At 36.2% G+C, this 21,209-nt stretch overlaps 1 protein-coding gene across 1 annotated transcript in view; it reads left to right on the top strand.

Annotated features, from left to right (window-relative positions):
* Positions 1-112: 112 nt before the first annotated feature.
* Positions 113-21,209, top strand: part of LOC108534650 (testis-expressed sequence 11 protein-like) — a gene marked incomplete at its 3' end in the record, with an annotated part of 32,308 nt that continues 11,211 nt past the window's right edge. The window contains exons 1-2 of the mRNA XM_017880118.1: positions 113-180; positions 2,730-2,808. Of these exons, the coding sequence (XP_017735607.1) occupies positions 132-180; positions 2,730-2,808 (128 nt within the window). The remainder of the gene's footprint in view (positions 181-2,729; positions 2,809-21,209) is intronic.

Below are 21,209 nucleotides of genomic sequence, written 5' to 3'. Positions count from 1 at the left end.
GTTATCCCAAGATGGTTGAATAAAGCAGGCAATTACTTGAAAATTGTCTTTTACATTCCACAATTTTAATATCATTGTGATTTCCTTGTTTAAAATAGGAACATTTAAATTCTACTGGGCTTTTCTTAAAAATGAAAATCCTCTTGAAAGGCGAAACACCTAATGAAGAACTCCTTGAAGGTATGATCTCTATATGTGAAGAGCACACCATTTTGAAACATCACTACAATTTGTTAAATATGAGATCTTTTGTAGTATATTAACAATAGGTGTAATTTGATGGTGGCTGAGAAGGAAAATGATCACCCAGGAAAGGGAAAATATTGTCACCCAGGAAGAAAGAGAGAAAGAAGAAAGAATAGTAGCAAATTTAAAACGTGTTTTTTTTTTTAAAGCTGAATAAAAGCAATCAGTTTTCAGTCCAGCAGAGAACTGTAGCTACCCAGCCTTTCTGAAGTTGTCTACCACCATGAAGAAAGATTACTTCTTAATGGGAAAAGCCTTTGTAATTCTGTGATTTTTATAATTACTTGTTTATAAACATTACTATTTATTTTTCATAACTCTCCAAGGACCAGAATGTACGCTGCACAAGAGTGGGTCATTGGGCAAGTCACTTAACTTTGCTTTGTTTCTTCATTTAGCAAAAGAGGTGTTATTATTATCTACCTCATCATGTTGTTTTGAGAATCTTATGAGAAAATGCGTATAAAGCATTTAACACCATACTGGTGCATAGTGTGTAATATATGTTACCTATTACTGTAGTTATTATTATTATTACTGTTATTACTACTATATGGATGCATTACATGAAGCAAAACTATGCACACTAGCCCTTAACAGTTCAATTTCGTTTAGTCATAAAAACTACTCTAATTATTTTAATGTTGTACATGCTTTTTAGTAATCTTTAGGAGCTGCATTATTTGTACTATGCAAAATTATATGTTAGTATAGTTACTGATAATCCAATAAATAATAACAATTTGTTATAGTTAGAACTATAATTCAATTTGGCAGTAGCCCTAAATTTAGTACTATTGAATCTTTCATTGGCCTCTAGAATTTTAGCCAATCACTTAAGAGACCTCAGAAGCTCAAATGTATTGGGGATTCTGCATCTCTAGGCAACAGTACCACCTCAGCATACACAGGTTGAAAAATGTTAGAAACCAGGAAGACAACTCTACTTTTTTGCATTGGGGGAATAAACAAACGAGCTAACCAACTAAAAGAATACACTTACTCAAACTAAGACAACACAGGAAGACCAGAGAGATTATTGGAGTCACCAAGTTGAAGTAGATTAGTTTGAGATGATAATTCCTCATGACAGTGTTTATCCAAATGTAGGTAAGAAGCAGAGTTTAAAATGAAATTGTTCTTTATTCACAGATTGTTTTTACTTAACTCAATCTAGATACTCCTGAAGTTGTAATGTCAGTCATTGTTTGATTACAGATTAGGAGGCTAACCCAAATCCAAGTTTTTTTTATATTTAAAATACTAGATTTTACTGTGTTGCATTGAAAGAATATATGAAACTTGCATTTTTATATTCTGTTTGTTGCTTTGCTGGTGAAAATACTTTACTCTTAAAATGGTCAGCCTAACTGCTGGCATTATTTCACTGATTTTTTTGTAGTAGAAAGACTGAAATTTAAAATAAACATTTTCATCATGAAAAGATAGCACATAATAATTTAAGACATTTTGGAAAACACTAAAATTCTCATGGTCCTACCATCCACTAGAAGCTCCTTGACAGTAGGAATTTTTGTTGTGTTTTATCCACTGCTGGGTTCTCAGCACAAAGCACAAAGCCTGGTACAGATAATATGCTCATTAAATATTTGTCAAATAAATAGAATCTAAACACAATCACTTTTAGAAATTTGATCACTTATTTTCAGTATTTTTTCTCTTAGTTTATTTTGCTTTTATTACAGAATTATAACCGTATAGTACATAAAACTTTGCTTTCTAATTTTCACTTACTGATCTTATACATTTTCATATTAGTGTATATTCATTTCTTTCCATGTTATTTCACACTCAGCAGTTTTAATGGTTGCACAATAGTTTATTGCTGCCCTGTAATAGATATACAGTGTATACTTCTTTTCTATTATTATCATAATCTACACTGCTTTTAATATTTTTGTTCATAAATTTTCCCCATATTTATTCCAGGTGACTTTTCAGAAGCACAATTTCTCTAAGGGAATAATAATAGCAGCTGGCATTTATTAAATGCTTACTAAGTGCTGAGTTGTTTGCTATATAATTTCCATACATTATCTCAGTTAATCCTCTCAACAACCCTGAGAAATTGGTGGTATATTCTCCATTTTATAGGTGACAAAACTAAGAGCTTAACTTGCCTATGGCTATACAAGTAGCAAGTGGTTTCAAATTTAGATCTGTTTGACTTCAGATACCAAACTCTCTACCCCAGTGTTCTTAGCATATAGTATTGCCAAGTTGCTTTTCGAAAGGATTGCACCAGATTACTTTGCTATCTGTGCAAGAGTGCCTGTATCATGACACTCTCCAGCACTGGATGTTAATACTTCAAAAGAAGATTTTGATAAATTGTTAGGCAAAACATGGTATATGGCAAACATTTAGTAAGTAGATTTTGAATAGAGGAAAATTATTGAAAACAGCTAAGCTTCCTCAAAAATGAAACTGATAATAATTATTTCATTTTTTCATCTTGTTAGCTGTCATGGAAATACTACATCTTGACATGCCCTTAGACTTCTGTCTGAACATTGCTAAACTGCTGATGGATCATGAAAGGTACAGTATTGATTTCCCTTTCTCTAAAGACTAACAGTTTTTGGCTAGGCACCGGTGGCTCACACCTAGACTCCCAGCACTTGGAGAGGCTGAGGCAGGAGGATCTGAGCCCAGGAGCTTGAGACCAACCTTGGCAACATAGCAAGATCCCATCTCTACAAAATATTTTTTAAAAAATTAGCCGGCATGGTGGCATGTGCCCGTAGTCATAGCTACTTGGGAGGCTGAGGTGGGAGGATCACTTGAGCCCAGCAGTTCAAGGTTACAGTGAACTATGATCGTGCCACTGCATTCCAGCATGGGCAACAGAGCAGGACTCTCTCAAAAATAATTTTAAAAATTTAGTCCCTCCTTCATGCTAGCCACGTATCAAATCCAAATAGCCGCATGTAGCTAATGGCTGCCCTATTGGACATTACAGATTTAAAAAATTTCTGTTATCACAGGGAAGTTCTATTAGGCAGCACTGGTTTAGACCCTCTATTTCTTTTAATACAGACAACATTCAAAATAGCTCTTTTCTGGCAGCCACATCATGTGGTTAATTTCCTGGACTCATGAAACTATATCTTTACAATGTCAATTGCTCTTAATGCCTCATATCCTCGACTTTTATGGTGAAGTACCCATTAACCATGCTTTACAAACTATTAAATTTCAGCCTGATTGCTACAGCCTATTTTTTCAGTTGTTCTGATCTTTGTGAATTTCAATTTTATAATGCAATGTATTAACTATTCCTCCCAGTTTGTGTCATCTTCAAATTTGGTATTGCCACCTGTCTTCATCTAATTCAGGGGTCTACAAACTTTTCTTACAGGGTAAGATATAAGTATAAACTTTGGGCTTGTGGGCCACACAGTCTCTGTCACAACTAGTCAACTCTGCCGTCCTAGTGCAAAAGTAGCCATAGACTAATCATAAACAAATGTGTGTGGCTTTATTCCAGTAAAACTTTATTCATAAAAACAAGCAGAGCAGCTGGACTGCAAGCCATAGTTGTCTAACTCCAGATAGTTTGATAAACAGGGCAAAACTGAGGCTAGAACCTTCGTGGCAGTATGGATTAGTCTCCAGGTTAACATCAATCCATTAATCGATACTTTTTAGTGTACAATCGTTGAACCTGTTATAAATCCACCTAATTATACAGCCAGATGACCTAATTTCCTTCATCTTGTTCACAAAAATTTCATGGAACTTAATTTTTATTTTTTAAAGTTTTGGTTGTTTTTACCCTTCCTCCTTCCAAAAAGAATTTGAAACTTCTTCTATTCAAAGCTCTGAAAATTGAAATAGAAAATCAAAACCCTGAAAAGGAGGAAGCAAACATGCAAAACTCAATGGCTAGTATAGTTGCCGTGGTAAAGCATTCAATTTAATGGTAAACTTTCTTGCAGCCAGGGAAAGGGGGCTATGTGATATTTTATACAATTTTCATTATTAAATAACAAAAGCTAACATTTACTGATACTTGCTTTGTACCAGGCACTATTCTAAATTCTTTACATTATAAATTATGAAATACCTCTAAGGTAATTTGATTAACTCAATTTTGCAGGTGAGAAAAATGAGGGTTAGATAGAAAAAAAATTGCCCACAATTGCATAGCTAGGAAGGAGCAGAGTGGAATTTAAACATGTTTGCAGAGCTCACACTTTTTACTACTGTAGCAGAAGGAATACATTCAATACTACATTCCAAAGCTAGAAAAATCACTAGAAAAAGTTTACAAAGTGGTGGACTATGGGCTGGGTGTGGCGAGAGATGTGTTGCATACAGTTGAATTAGTTGCCAACATTTAACATTCAGGAAATTTCACATAAAAATTCGGTTTTCTTAATATATATATATGGTTTTCTGATTTCTCTTGAAAAAGTTGAAAAATCTGGAAACAATTGGCCGGTATTTCCACTAAGCAACCATCAGTTGGAGCTAAGTAGCAGTTGCCACCTTTATACATAGGGCGTGTGTTCTCCAGTTTGTCGCAGTCCCCAGAATTCCTTATTTTTTCCCATATGTTGTACATCAAGTTGCCATTTATCTTTTTTTGTATGTTATTATTATAGCAGATATAAGAGGAAAATAAAATATGGCACCCACATCTCTACCCAAAGTAGAATGAAAGCTAGACTGAGAAGATGTTGCAAGAAAATGGAAAGAATAAATTCCTTTCTGATAGAAGTAAAAAAGATTCTGTGTTTAATATGCAAAGTGTGTTTGCATCAATGAATACAACCTAAGAGCCCATTATAAAGCAAAATATAGTACAAACTACAACCAGTACCTAGAAAATCTGTGTAATGAAAAATAATTCAAAAAGAGGACTGAAATTTCAACTGGGTTTATTTTGGAAAGTGAATAAAATAAGCAATCCTGTTGTAAAATGCAGTTATGTAGTTATATATTAAAGGAAAAGATTGCCCAGGCATTAGCTCTTTTACAGATGACAGCTTTGCAAAAAAGTGTCTACTGAGTCACACAATGTATTCTTAAATTTCAAATCCAAATCTAACCAGAAATGCTGTTGTTTGGCACATTGAAGATACAGCTGAGAATTTATTGGACAAGTTACTCAAGGAGGGTAATTTATTTTTGGTGTTTTCTGTTCATAGACATAAATAATAGTGCCCAGTAAAGCATATTTATTTGTGGTGTCAGTGAGAATTTTGATATGATAGAACTTTTGAACGTGGTGCCTGTGTCTTAAGTTTAATGTAGACTGGTCAAAATAACTTGTGTGACTACAGAAGCTATTTCTGCAATGGTTAACATAAGTATCATAATGATATGATACTTAAATCCAAGGTGGCAGTGTTTTTAAACATAAAAACTTCAGTGTAGTAATTGTATGTATTCACCAGGAAACATTGTCCTAAAAAGATAAAAAATGAAGCATGTATATAGTAACAATATATGTATACCAGATATCCTTCTGTGGCTTCAGCCGAGATTATTGCTTTTTTTGGATGGTTTGGATGCACAATACAGTAGTTGCATCTGCTTCTTGTAGATTAGGGGGCTTAGTTGTATGTGGTGTTGTCACAGCTTGGGTTGCCCTGGAAGCAAATTTTGAGAGGGAGGTTAACGTGAAGATAATTTATTAAAGTGTTCTTTCAGGATCAACACCTGTGAGGGGAAGGGACTGCAGCTGGACTAATGGGAGAAGTTGGCCTAGGTATAGTCAGAAGGCCTCAGCCTTACTTATTGGGAGCTCTGAAGCTGGGATAGTCCCTCCGAATTGTCCTCAGCTAAGGTCAGAGGGCCGGTCCTTACAGCCCAATGTTGACTAGTCTCTGTATGCCAGTTACCCTGGGAAAGGAGAATGACGTTGGGTGTGGCAGCTTTTTTCAGTCTAGCAAATTCCTAAAGAACAACTGGGGAATAAATACTTCACTTCTGAAGAGGAGTTTTGGGGATGTAGTGCAGCATTTATGTCAGATGCTGAAGATACATTTTTTGAACTGTTGAAAGAATTCAACTTGTGCATATCATCCAAGAGAAAATCCCTGACTCAGTTAGATGATTGACCTTTTTGGTGAATATGATAATCCATATAAACACTCTGAATCTTTCTCTGCAAAAGTGCTCATAAGTAGTTACACAGATGTAAAATTTAATTCACATGGTCTTAGTGAAGTCATTTTTTGGGGAAATACTTTTGGCAAGGAATAATCTGGCTTACTTTTCTGTGCTGAAATTGGTGTCCAGAGATGGAAGTGATTGCTTAAACTACATATTCACAACTGTAGGTTTAAAGAGTGAATTCCAAAAAGGAAGTTTTCTGATTTCCAACATTATGGTAATGAAAAATATTGCCTATTTTGTCTTTTTCAATTAATTTTACTAATGTCAGTAAAGAACTACAAATTGAAGAAATTGAACTGCATTGTAGTGTGGTACTGAATCCTAATTAGACAACTTTGGAATATCAGTATATAGTAGACATTTGCTGCTTTTGGCCATCCATCATTTTATTCATTCCACTTTCCTCTTGATACAGTACCCAAATTTCCACTTAAGTATCTGCTTCTCCCTATCAGCCCATGTGGACATTGACATATTGGTGTAGAAGAAAGGATTTTAGCTTTCTATTTACAAGTCAACAAAGTAATCAGTTTCAAAGGAAAATTTGATAAATTATTTATATTTTTAGATTTCAAATTTAAAATATAGCTTCTCTTTTCCTACCTGTTCGTACTATGTGTTAATGTGCTTATACCATCGTTCAGTTAATGATTCAGTTTAATTACATATCTGGCAGTGGATTTTGTTACAGTCTGCTTCACTCATTTATGTTACATATTTGGCTTCTGTAGACAGTGTAGGAAGTTGCATTATATAATGGACAATGCTTTTAGTAATTGTATAGCAAGAGCATAAGTATATTTTACAGAGTAAAGTTTTTTGTTTTGTTTTGTTTTGTTTTGTTTTTTGCAATGAATGCTAAGCATGCAGAACATTAACTGTTAGAAAGTGAATGAAGTGGCCAGGCGCGGTGGCTCATGCCTGTAATTTCAGCACTTTGGGAGGCTGAGGCAGGTGGATCGCCTGAGATCAGGAGTTCAAGACCAGCCTGGTCAACATGGCAAAACCCCGTCTCTACTAAAAATACAAAAATTAGCTGGGTGTGGTGGCAAACGCCTGTAATCCCAGATACTCAGGAGGCTGAGGCATGAGAATCGCCTGAATCCAGGAGATAGAGGTTGCAGTGAGCCGAGATCGTGCCACTGTACTCCAGCCAGGACGACAGAGCAAGACTCCATCTCAAAAAAAAAGAAAAGAAAAGAAAGTGAATGAAGTTCTGTAATGGACTAAGCTAATGTAGTTCAGAGCTAGTTTTCCGATGATCCACCTTGATGCAAGGATAAAATTTTGAATATATAGAATGGATGGAAATACTATGTCTCTTAAGCGATTTTTTTTTTATTTCACCTTTTACAGTCAAGCTTCATTAGAAGACAGAGAACAGACAATTCCAGGTTATATACTTATTAGATCCTAGTAATATCTGGTACTATTTAAGGGAAAAGCATATGCTTTGGATTGTAGAAAAGCAGGTGAATGGCTTGATGCTGTTATTGAGTCATTTTTCTGAATTTGTTAGATTATCAAACTCTCTGACATTAACATTTAAGTAAGCTTGCAAAAGATAAGATTAATTTGCTGTGTCTTTCTCAGGGAATCCTTGTTGCTTTATGTTAGTGCTTCTCAAACTTTAATGTGTATATGATCGGCTGGATCAGCTGAAGATCTTGTTAAGGTGCAGATTCTGATTTGGTGGGTCTGGAATGGGGCCTGATCTGCATTTCTAACAAGCTCGCAGGTGATGTCAATGCTGTTGGTCTGTGGCCCATTCTTGGAGTAGTATGGTTTGGGAATCCACTGCCTCCTTAAAAAAAAAAAAAAAAGAAAAGAAAAGAAAAAATCAGAACTTCTCCTGTCCCCAGTCTTCATCACCCCTCCAGTTATCCATAATTCCTGAAAGACTTCTTTAATTTATAAGTCTCATCTACAAATTATCTTAGTTCTAGATGTAAATTTATTTGATCCAGGGGTCCTGAACACTTTTATGGCAACTAAGTTACTGTTACTCCTAACCTTGGACTTTAATCCTCTTTTAAAATTTTGTATCTGTTAAAAAAATTCTACAAACATACTATGACTGTAATGAAAATTTTAAAACAAAAAGGATCACATCTAATATTATTATCCTAACAATCTGCTTTTAGTTTCTTCTTTCCTTTAATTCCTTATCAGTATTGGTGCATAATTTTTCCTAGTTATAATTTTAGCATTTGTCATTTATGTTGTTATTGGTGAAAGGCGTCAGCCCCCCACCTTTTTTGGGTGCTGATTAGGTAAGCTTAATCAGTTACTGTTTATTCCAGTGACAAGAATACTAAATCAAATAAACAAAGGGATTTTGAATTGCAATTAGACTACCAAGATAGAATCAGAAACCTAGAGATAGTGATCTGGGAAAGTCAATGCACCAAATAAAAAATACAGAACAAGAATGTAGGAGATCAGATTGACATTTCCAAACTAAAATGAAGAAGAGAGGAGAGCAGCAGCAGGCTTGTGAAGTCAAGATCAGAATCCTTGGAAGTCAGATAAGTGATACAGGGAAGCAATTTGTTCAGGCTCATCAAGTAAAAATAAAAAAGAGAAAGCCTTGCATCCTAACCATTATATTCCCAGCCTTCCTGTTGCATAAAGCCTGATATTGTTTTATTAATATAATAGTTTTGAACACACTGTTGAAAGTTATAATAAAATATTTCAGAGATATCTAGATTCTACACATTAAATGAGTTCCTGAAAAGTTCTGTTCAGAGAAAATTTGATATGGTGTTATTTTTCCATAAACTTACACTATACAAATAAAATGATTTACCTCCAAAAAATGTTTGGCTCCAAGATATAATAAAGTTATACTTAGGAATGTAGCTGAATTTTACGATTATATGTTTAAATGAAATACATTCTTATCATAATGTAATAATAAGTACTTGAGGTGGGTTGCAGAAATGGCATGCTAGCTGAGTGAGATAATATCCTGACAATACAGAAAAAGAGATAGGTACAATATTGAAGACCTCATACTCAATAATAATTCCTTTCTGGAATAGAGCTAAAAGATTATCAGCCACTGAGAAATAAAAGCAAACATCAACTGACCCTTGGGATTTTAATTAATCATGTTCATTCAGATATTCCCATGTAGCAGCCACTATCTGAGCTCAGTATTGGTAATTGTTATCACCCTAGATCTTTTCTCTTCTCCTGTTTCAGGTTGAGTATCGCTGTAATGTACTTTGTAGGACATTCGTTTTTATGTTGTTGTTGTAATGAGCATTACTTATGAGTTTATTTTTAGGAATCATAGTTCCAGTCTGTGGGAAATGAAGGTGGTACAGAATACACACCCAGTTCCTGAATCTTTAGTATAGATAAGTTTTGTTGAGATAGATAAGTTTGTGGCTTTTTTCCCTAGGGGGATTGGTTTTAGGGTATTTGAGATGGGAAAAGAAATTGTTTTTTTTTTTTTTAATTACTTCAACTTTTATTTTAGATACAAGGGATACATATGCAGGCTTGTTACACGGGTATATTGTACCCTAGTAGTGAGCATAATACCCAATAGGTAGTTTTTCAACCCACATGCTCTCCACCTTTCCCCCTCTACTAGTCCGGTGTCTATTATTCCCATGTTTATGTCCATGTGTGCTCAATGTTTAGCTCCCATTTATAAGTGAGAACATGGAGTGTTTGATTTTCTGTTCCTGTTTCAATTTGCTTAGGATTATGGCCTCCAGCTCCATCCATGTTGCTGCAAAGGACATGATTTCATTCTTTTTATGGCCGCATAGTATTCCATGGTATATATATACTACATCTTCTTTATCCAATCCACCATTGATGGACAGCTATGTAGATTCCATGTCTTTGCTACTGTGAATAGCACAGTGATGAACATATGAGTGTATGTGGGGTTTTGTGTATAATCTATTTTCCTTTGGGTATATACCCAGTAATAGGATTGCTGGGTCTAATGGTAGCTCTGTTTAAAATCCTTTGAGGAATCTCCAAACTGCTTTCCACAGTGGCTGAACTAATTTACATTTCCATTAATAGTGTATAAGTGTTCCCTTTTCTTGCAGCTTTTCCAGCATCTGTTGTTTTTTGACTTTTTAATAGTAGCCATTCTGACTGGTATGAGATAGTATCTCATTGTAGTTTTGATTTGCATTTTTTTTTGTGATTAGTGCTGATGAGCATTTTTTCATATGTTTGCTGGCAGCTTGTATATCTTCTTTTGAGAAGTGTCTGTTCATGTCCTTTGCCCATTTTTTAATGGGGCTATTTGTTTTTTGCTTGTTGATTTTTTAAAAAATCACCTTTCTGGCAAGCTTGTTGATTTTTTTAAAGTTCCTTATAGATTCTGGGATATTATACCTTTGTTGGATGCATAGTTTGTGAATATTTTAATATTCTTTTGATAGTTTTTTTTTTTCTGCTGTGCAGAAGCTCTTTAGTGTAATTAAGTCTCATTTGTCAATTTTTGGTTTTGTTGCAATTGCTTTTGGGGACTTAACCAAAAATTATTTGCCAAGGCTAATGTCAAGAAGACTATTTCCTAGGTTTGTAAAGGTTGGTTGCTCTTGGAGAAAGAGTTCAATTTTCCTTACCTCATTGTGTGCACTGACATTCATTTTATCAACAAAATTTGTGCCTAGTGCAACATGTTGTCTGGGGTCTGGTTGTAGATACAAGAACTGTAAGAAACATACATTTCTCTAGTGAATTTATAGCCTACTATAATAAATTAAGCATATATATGCTTGATCAGTTGAGTAACAATAAAATTCAGAATATGAGAAATGTATGGTATAGGCAAAAATAGTATATGAATTTAGAGAGAGTGAAAGATCACTGTTAGCTCTATTAGTCAGAGAATGCTTGATGGGGGCTGGGGCCTTAGAAATGGATAAGATTTGCATAGGTGAAAGAGTAGGAATTACTAGCAGGAAGATCAGAGTGAGCACAAGGCAGGTGTGGGGACAATAATTTAGTCCAATAAAGTATTTAGTATCGTTTATGCAAAGGGTACCGTGTGGAAAACATAGGCACCACTTGCAGAGAATTTACAAGTCTTACTGGAAAGAGGGTATATGTAAAGATAACAATATAAGACAGCACATGGAAAATGGGGATAACTGACAAATTGGTGTAGGAATTCAGAAGAGGCCTAGATCGTCATGGACTAGGAACATCAGAAAGTCTTATTTGAAGGTGAGGCTTGAGCTGGGCTTTGATGGTGGGGTAGGATTTAGAATAGCAGAAAGGAAGAGTTAGGACATCTGTGGTAGGGGCTATAGCATAAGTATATATGGGGACAATATGGTCTATTTAGAATATGATGACTAATGAATCCGAGAAGATTTAGCATAAGTTTTATACAAGGAGTATAAGGAAATATAAAGTTAGAGAAGTAAATTGGAATCATTTATTAAAATCCTTAATTATTAGGTTAAAGGACTGTATGATATAGGCAAATGGGGATCCACTGAAGGTTTCCAAATAGGATAGTGATATGCTAATAGCAATAATATACAAGAATTTGAGAGATAGGGAGATTCACTGAGTTGCTGCAAGTAGCGCAAATGTGAAGTAATAAGAACCTGAAACTAGGTTGATAGTGGTGGAAATTCATTCTTTCACGTTTGAATTCCTACAATGTACCAGTCATTTTGTTGCTAGGCATTGAAGATGCAGAGATTAAATAATATGCATGTCCCTGGTGGTCTCAAGGATGTCACTACTTAATGGGGAAGATAAGCTCATAATTATGAAACAAATACAATCACAGAGTATTTTTATATCATCAAAGTGGGGGAGGTTAGAGGATAATTTATGAAGACAAAACTATTCTACCTCTTGCCTACCTATTTGGCATTAGAATTAATACAGTTTTGACTGACTTGCCAGCCGTGCACTATCCTTAGGACCTATCTTTTTTTTTAAACATTTCCTAGTAAAGCCATAAACCATACAAATTAGCACTTGTCATAAACCATACAAGTAAGGAATCTTTCTCTCAGATTCCAGAACAGGAAATGGAAAGAAGTGATGGAAGTGAAAGACATTATGATGGAAGAATCAAGAAGATTTGTAACTGGGTATAGGGGGTGGGGAACAGGGAGGCAGAAGTGGATAGACCGATGGCAACAGACACAAGATGATGCAGTGTCCTGGAGGAGCTGGTATAAATAGTATGGAATGTATGTATAGAATGTACTTGAACAGTAAAGAATGAAGATTGAGAAAAAGAATAATGATTTTGAATACTGGACTCAGTAGTAACTTCAAACATCTTTATATAATAGCTGTCATTCACTCAATGCTTACTTTGTACCAGACACTATTCTAAGGGCTTTTAATTTAATATATGATTTAACCTTCCACAAATATTCTGTAAGGTAGGTAGTATTAGCATCTTCCACATTATACAGATGGGGAATATATTAGTCCATTCTCACATTGCCATAAAAAATACTTGAGGCTGGGTAATTTATAAAGAAAAGAGGCTTACTTGGCTCACAGTTCCACGGGCTGTACAGGAAGTGTTGCTGCATCCGTTTCTGGGGAGACCTCAGGGAGCTTTTACTCATGGCAGAGGGCAAAGCAAAAGCAGGCATCTTACATGGCAGGAACGAGAGAGAGAGAGAGAAAGAGAGAGAGAGAGAGAGAGAGAGAGAACACACTTTGAAATGACCAGATCTCATGAGAGCTCCATCATGAGAATAGCACCAAAGGGATGGTGCTAAACCATTCATGAAGGATCCACCTCCATGATTCAATCACCTCCCACTAGGTCCAACCTCCAACACTGGAGACTATAGTTGAACGTGAGATTTGGGTGGGGACACATGTCCAAACCATATCAGGGAAGTTAAGAAAATTGACCAAGGTCACAGAGCTAGTAAGTAGTGGAGCAAGGATCTAAACCTAGGCTGGCAAGTTTCAGAACCTGTACTCTTAATTGCAGTGCAATACATACGGCCTATCTAAAGCAAATGTAGAACAGACAGGAGAAATGCAAGAGATAAAGGAGACGTTAGGAATTAGAGATAGCTGTAGTAGATCACCTACCTGTTTGGAATATTTTGGCAGTAAATTGGAAAGAAAGGATAAAAATGGTAGAGGGGACAAATGGGAAAATCCAACCCCACTAACACCAGTATAGGGGAGATTGTGCATGTCCAAGGCAGAGGAAAAGAATCCTGTATGGAGGGAGGTATCCAGAGGGCTAAAGAGAGGGTGTAATGGAAAAAGTTCAAGCTCCTAATATACAATGGAAGTAGTATACTGATAGGGAGAGAGCACTAGCTCTAGGATCAGTAGGCCTGATTTCAAGTCTTAGCAATTCTCTTTACTAGCTGGCAGGTTGCTTGTACCTCACTTGCCACATCTGCAGTTTTCTTATATGTAACATGAGATATGATATTATAACACTTTCTAGGGTTATTGTCAGATTACATGAGATCATGTACATAAAACATGTAGAAATTATAATCTGTGATAGGTATTCACTAATTATTAACTTTTTTGATTATTATTTGTTGAGAGGCAGTATTGTGTAGTGGTCATGAGTATGCTGCTTAGATTTGAATCCTTGTTCCACCATTAACCAGCTGTATGACTTTAGGTAAGTGTTTAACTTCTTTGTGCCTCAGTTTCCTCATTTTAAAAATGGAGATATCAAAGTACCTACTTCATAAGGTTGCTGTGAGGACTAAACATATTAATATTTGCAAAGTGTTAGAATTGTGCCTGATGCATAATAAGCACTATGTAAAGGTTGCTACTATTATGATTTGGGGAGCCCTTCATACGTAGTGGACAATAAACCTCGTCTGTTATGTGTATTGCAAATATTTTCCCCATTCTGTCTTTTACCTTACAGAGGTCTTAAAATTTGGTGAGGATGCTGAGTGAAAAAAAAAAAAAAGGCCAAAATTATAGAGATGGACAACAGATTAATGGTTGCCAGGAATTAGGGATGGTGGGGAGAAGGAGAGAAGTAGATGTGACTGTAACAGGGTAGCATGAGGGATATCTTTGTGGTGATAAGACAGTTCTTGTTTGCCACGGTAGTTGCATGAATCTTCATGTGTGACAAAATGACATAGAACTATATGCAGGCAAACATCTCAGAGATGTGCATTTGGTTCCAGAACACTGCAATAAAGCAAATATTGCAATGAAGTGAGTCATACAATTTTTTTTATTTCTCAGTGCATATAAAAGTTAGGTTACTATATACTGTAGTCTATTAAGTATGCAATAGCATAATGTCTTAAAAAACAAATGTGCATACTTTAATTTTAAAGTACGTTATTGCTAAAAAAAAAATCATCTGAACCTTCAGTGAGTTGTAATCTTTGTGCTAATGAAGGGTCTTGTCTTGATGTTGTTGGCTGCGGACTGATCAGGATGATGGTTGCTGAAGTTGGGGTGGCTGTGGCAATTGCTTAAAATAAGTCAGCAGTGAAGTTTACCACATTGATTGAGTCTTCCTTTAATCAAATATTTCTGCGCAGCATGCTGTGCTGTTTGTTAGCATTTCACCCACAGTAGAACTTCATTCAAATTTGGAGTCAATTCTCTCAAACCCTGCCACTGCTTTATCAACTAAATATTATAATATTCTAAATCCTTTGTTGTCATTTCAACAATGTACACGGCATCTTCACCAGGAGTAGATTCTATCTCAAGAAACCACTTTCTTTGCTTATCCATAAGAAGCAACTTCTCATCCATTCAAGTCTTACCATGAGATTGCAGCAATCCAATCGTATCTTCAGGCCCCAGTCCTAATTCTAGTTCTCTTGCTATTTCCACCACATCTGCAGTTACTTCTTCCACTGAAGTCTTGAACCCCTCCAAGTCATCCTTGAGGGTTGGAGTCAGCTTCTTCCAAACTCCTGTTAAATGTTGATATTTTGACCTTCTTCCATGAATCACAAATGTTTTTAATGGCATCTAGAATGGTGAATACTTTCCAGAATGTTTTCAATGTACTTTGCCCAGATCCGTGAGAGGATCTATCTATGGCAGCTATAGCCTTGAAAAATGTATTTCTTAAATAACAAGACTTGAAAGTCTAAATTACTCCTTGATTCATGGATGTTGTATTATCAGGCATGAAAACAACATTAATCTCTCTCTGCGTCTCCCTTAGAACTCTTGGGTGACCAGTTGCATTGTCAATGAGCAGTAATCTTTTCTTCTGAGCAGTGGTTCTCAACAGTGGGTTTAAACTATTCAGTGAGCCATGCTGTTAGCAGATGTGCTATCATCCAGGCTTTGTTGTTCCATTTATAGAGCACAAGCACAGAAGATTTAGTATAATTCTTAAGGGCCCTGGGATTTTTGGAATGGTAAATAAGGATTGGCTTCAACTTAAAGCCACCAGCTGCATTAGTCTCTAACAAGAGAGTGAGTCTGACCTTTCAAGCTTTGAAGCCAGGTATTGACATCTCTCTAGCTATGAAAGTTCTAGATGGCATCTTCTTCCAATATAAGAATGTTTCATCTACATTGAAAATTTATTGTTTAGTGTAGCCACCTTCATCAGTGATCTTAGATCGTCTGGATAACTTGCTGCAGCTTCTTCATCAGAACTTGCTGCTTCGCGTTGCACTTTTATGTTATGGAGACAGCTTCTTTCCTTAAACCACAAGAACCAACCTCTGGTAGCTTCAAATTTTGCTTCTGAAGCTTCCTCACCTCTCTAAGCCTTCATAGAATAAAGAGAGTTAGGGTGTCACTCTGGATTAGGCTTTGGCTCAAGAACATGTTGTGGCTGGGTTTGATCTTCTATCTAGACCACTAAAACTTTGTCCATATTAGCAATAAGGCTGTTTTGCTTTCTTATCATTTTTGTGTTCACTGGAGTAGCACTTTTAATTGCCTTCAAGAACTTTTTGTTTGCAGTCGCAATTTGGCTGTTTGGCACAAGAGGCCTAGCTTTCGGCCTAGCTTGGCTTTCAACATGCCTTCCTCACCAAGCTTAATCATCCCTGGTTTTGATTTAAAATGAGAGATGTGCGAATCTTCCTTTTACTTGAACACTTAGAGGCCATTGTAGGGTTATTAATTGGCCTAGTTTCAGTATTGCTGTGTCTCAGGAAATAGGGGTGCCCAAGGAAAGGGAGAGAGATGGGGAATAACTAGTCAATGAAGCAGTTAGAACACACACATTTGGACTTAGTTCATGGTACCCCCAAACAATTACAATGTTAACATCAAAGATCACTGTTTACAGTTATAATAATAATGAAAAAATTTGAAATATTATGAGAATTACTTAAATGTGACACAGAGACACAAAGAGAGTGCATGCTGCTGGAAAGATGGTACCTGTAGACTTGCTTGGTTCAGGGTTGCCACACATCTTCAATTTGTAAAACAAACAAACAGAACAGTATCTGGTGGCACGTGCTTATAGTTCTAACTACTCGGGAGGCTGAGACTACTCAGGAGACTTGAGCCAGGAAATCAAGACTGCAGTGAGCTATGATCACAGCACTTCACTCCAGCCTGGGTGACAGAGTGAGACCCTGTCTCAAAAACAAACAAAAAACTAGTTACTGTAAAGTACAATAAAGAGAAGTGCAGTAAAATGAAGTATGCCTGTTCACACATCGTAACAATGCTGTTTCCTACTTTGATATTGTTCTATAGTTATATAAGATTTAACTATAGGAGGAATTTGGGTGAGGGTACATGGGACTTCCATATATATATATTTTTGCAATTTCCTGTGGATCTATAGTTATTTCAAAGGTAAAAGTTAACAAAGTTTTGATGAAATTAAATTTGTCAGCCTTCTTTTTTTATACTTGTGGATTTTTTGTCATGCCTAGAAAGGCCTTTTGTAAACCAAGATGATCAAAGATATCTCAAGCAATAATCTATTAGAAAATGAGGATGAGGATGATGATGATGATGATGATGATGATAAACAGATCCAATGCATGGTGACAAACATTTTAAAGGCTTTTATTGTTTGTTTTCTACATTTACTTTCTTTCCTCATGGGTCACTTTGTTCATTTTGGTGCTTCTCTTTAAGGTTGTTCATTTTCTTCAAGTGTGTAATTTCTTCAGATGATCTTGATTCTCTTCATGTTTTTAAAAGAAAAGATCTACTACCAATAGTTTGTGGTTTGATCCTTTGACATCCCTTGGAATAACTCCCCACATGAGTGTTCTGGCTAGCTGCGGGTGTCTCCACTCTGTCATGTAGACAGGTGAGATTTCTTTGGGTCTTTGGGTTATCTATTGTTGTGTAGCAAACAACCCTAAGATTTAGCAGTTTGAATCACTAGTTTATTATTATCTCATGGTGCTGTGGGTTCATTGGGCTTAACTTAGGTGGTTGTTGCCTGGAGTCTTATATGGTTGCAGTCAGATAGTGGCTGGTGTTAGAGGCATCTAAATTTTAGATTCTAAAGGCTTGGCTGGGCTGAACACTCTATGTTTTCTTCACTCATGTGTCTGTTGTCTAGGCTGGAAGTCACTGGTACGGCTGGATGCTACCCAGACATCTCTGTCTCTTTCTTCATGTGTCTAGGTTAGAATTCCTCCCAGTGTTACATCCTCAGGGTAGTTGGACTTCTTACTGATGATTAGCTTCATCCAAAGTTCCAAGAGACCAGGTAGATACTGCAAGGCTTCTTATGTCTTATTAGAAGTCATGCACTGTTAAAAGCAAGTCACAGAGCCAGTCTAGATTCAAGGGGAGAGGACTACACAAGGGCATGAATACTAGGAAACATAATTTATTGGGAGTACATCTTTAGAGACTAGCTATTACAGTGGGCTGGAGACACTAGCCCCCATCTCCATCTTGATATGCAAAGTAGGAAATTAGTTCTCTTGCTATATAAGGATTTTCACTACTGTGCTGATTGATTTTCCTCTTTACCCCTTTTCTCATATCTACAGTCTTCCTGTCCCTTATGCTTAAGCTGGGAGGTTCCCATAACTGATCCCTTACATGATTTAGAAGGTTTGACAGCAGAGCCTGGGGTCAAACATCAATGGCCTCTACTCCTTGCATGCACAGCAGAGAATTGGAATAGTTTCTGCAGTTCCTCTATGACCATCAAAAATTCTTCCTGTCCCCTACTAATTAATTTCTAATTTTGTGGGGTTTCCTAGGCTGTTTTTTTTTTTTTTTTTTTTTTTTTTTTTTTGGCGGGTTGGGAACCTATCTATTTCTTCAATGGCCTCCTTTTTGGTTTCTGTTGGGTTTCAGGATTCTCACCTCTTGATTTTTCCAGTAGTCTGATGGCTTTTAATTATAGAAATTCTTTAAAGTTTCTGACCAAAGACAATATATTTTCCTGCTCTCTGGCTCTACTATATATTTATTCTTACATTCATTCTATTTTTTTGAGGTAAATAAGTAGACTCATTCTGCTGTTTTAAACTGAAGGTTAGATAGATGGAATAAAATCTAGCATTCAGTAGCATGATAGGGTGACTATAGTTAGTAATAATTTACTGTATATTTCAAAACAACTAAAAGTGAAATTGGGACATTCACAACAAAAAGAAATGATAAATGCTTGAGGTGATGGGTATCCCAATTACCCTGAATTGATCAATACACATTGTATGCTTGTGTCAAACTATTGTGTGTACCCCATAAGTGTGTACATACTATGTACTTATAAAAAGTACATATTATTTACTTATAATAATAAGAAATAAAAATAAAAGGTGCATCTAAAACTTCTTCAGAAATAAATAAATAAATAAATATTCAGTATTCATCCAGTATAGAATAATTTTAAAATGTGGACTTCAGAGTCAGATTACATGTTTTCAAGTTCTTGTTCCTCCACTTTGCAGATGCTTAACCTTATGCAAATTATTTAAACTATATATGCTTCAGTTTACTATTAAGGAATAGTACTTACCTGTTGGGGTTTTCTGAAGATTAAATAAGGAATGTAAAATTCCTGGCATATGATAAGCATTCAACACTTTAGCTGTTATCATTTCTGGAAAAGCATTAGAACTAATATAATAAACATAATATTTCATTCCAAGTTGAGCTGTGTGTCTATGGAATAGAATTCAAATCCATCATTTTACATAAGGTTAGTATTCCTGGACATGATCATGCTTCATTTAGCTTCTTTAGCAGTTTTATCAGCACTTGTGAGCTATGTCTAAGAGTAAATTGCAAGACAGTTTTACTAACACTGAGCCCATTTACAGGCATTAAAGTGATGATTGCTAAAACGCCATTTAACATGAGCAGTGAGTATATGTCAGTAAGAGGTGACATGTGGTATATTGGAACGAGTCCTTGCTACTAACTAAATGACCATGGGACCTCAGACAAGTCATTTAGCTTCTCAGGGCCAGTGACAAGCAGAATAATGGCCCCAAAGGGGCTTCCATGCCCTAATCTCTGGGGCTGTGAATATGTTACCTTACATGGCAAAATTGATTCTGTATATGTAATTAAAGTCACTAACCAGTTGAATTTAAAATAGGGAGATTATCCTGGATTATCTAGGTAGGCCCAGTATAACCACACAAGCTCTTAAAAGCAGAAGAAGAATACAGAAGAAGGCAGATAGATTCAAAGCACAAGAAGTATTTAGCACACGATTACTGGCTCTGAAGAGAGAATGAACCATAAGCCAAGGAATACAAGTGACCTCTAGGAGCTGACACAAATCCCAGCCAACAGCCAGCAAGGAAATCGGACCTCAGTCCTAGAACCTCACAGACCTGAATTTTGCCAGTAGCCTGAGTGAGCCCAGAAGTGGATTCTCCCCCAGAGCCTCCATATAAGAGTCCAGGATGGCCAGTATCTTGCCTTTGGCCTTGTGCAAGCCTAAGCCTGAATGGATTTCTGAGCTACAGAATTGGGAAATAATAAGTGAGTATTTGGGGTTTTTTTTGTTTTGTTTTGTTTGTTTGTTTTTGAGATAGAGTCTTGCTCTGGCACCTAGGCTGGAGTGCAGTGGCGTGACCTCTGCTCACTGCAACCTTGACTTCCTGGGCTCAGGTGCCCCTTCCACCTCAGCCTTCTGAGTAGCTGGGACTACAGGCGCACACCACCATACCTAGCTATTTAAAATTTGTGGTGTGTGTAGAGACAGGGTCTCACTGTATTACCCAGGCTGGTCTTGAGCTCCTGGGCTCCAGTAATCCTCCTGTCTTGGCCTTCCAAAGACCATGTCACAGACATGAGCCATCGCACCTGGTGAGTTTTGTTTTAAATCACTAAGTTTGTGGCAATGTTTTACAACAGCAATAGAAAACTAATATGAGGCCTTAGTTCCTTTTGTAAATGATGGGGTAGGAGGCAGGGTGGAGGAAGTTAGAATAAATAAACTTTAAGGTTCCTTCTAGCTCTAAATTCTATGATTGCAAGATTCTTATTCAGCTGCTAGTTTGTGAACTAAAGTCCAACAACCATAAATAGTATGGACACACACACGTACACACACATATATACACGAGCACTTTCAAGGATACATATGAATATGGCAAAGCTAAAGTTTTAGGAGACTCCATAGTGGCAGATCAACCAGATAGATATTGGAGTGGGTTTTGCAACTGCAAAGCAAATAGTTGCAACCAGAGTTAAGGTTTTTCAGGTAGAGCCTAAAACTAAGAATCAATGAAAAGTGACTTTATATGTGCACAGTTTTCATACCCTGAAATGGAAAATGATCATTATCATCAAACCAGAAGGTCAGTGATGTCTGTATTGGCATTATAACATTTTAAAGTTCTTTTTTTTTATTTTTTTATTTTTATTTATTTATTTATTTATTTATTTTATTTATTTTTTTA

This window comes from Rhinopithecus bieti, unplaced genomic scaffold, assembly GCF_001698545.2.
Source record: "Rhinopithecus bieti isolate Rb0 unplaced genomic scaffold, ASM169854v2 scaffold_12514, whole genome shotgun sequence".
Classification (NCBI taxonomy): domain Eukaryota; kingdom Metazoa; phylum Chordata; class Mammalia; order Primates; family Cercopithecidae; genus Rhinopithecus; species Rhinopithecus bieti.
The sequence above is the reverse complement of the archived record's forward strand: the minus strand, read 5'-3'. Positions and strand labels throughout refer to the sequence as shown.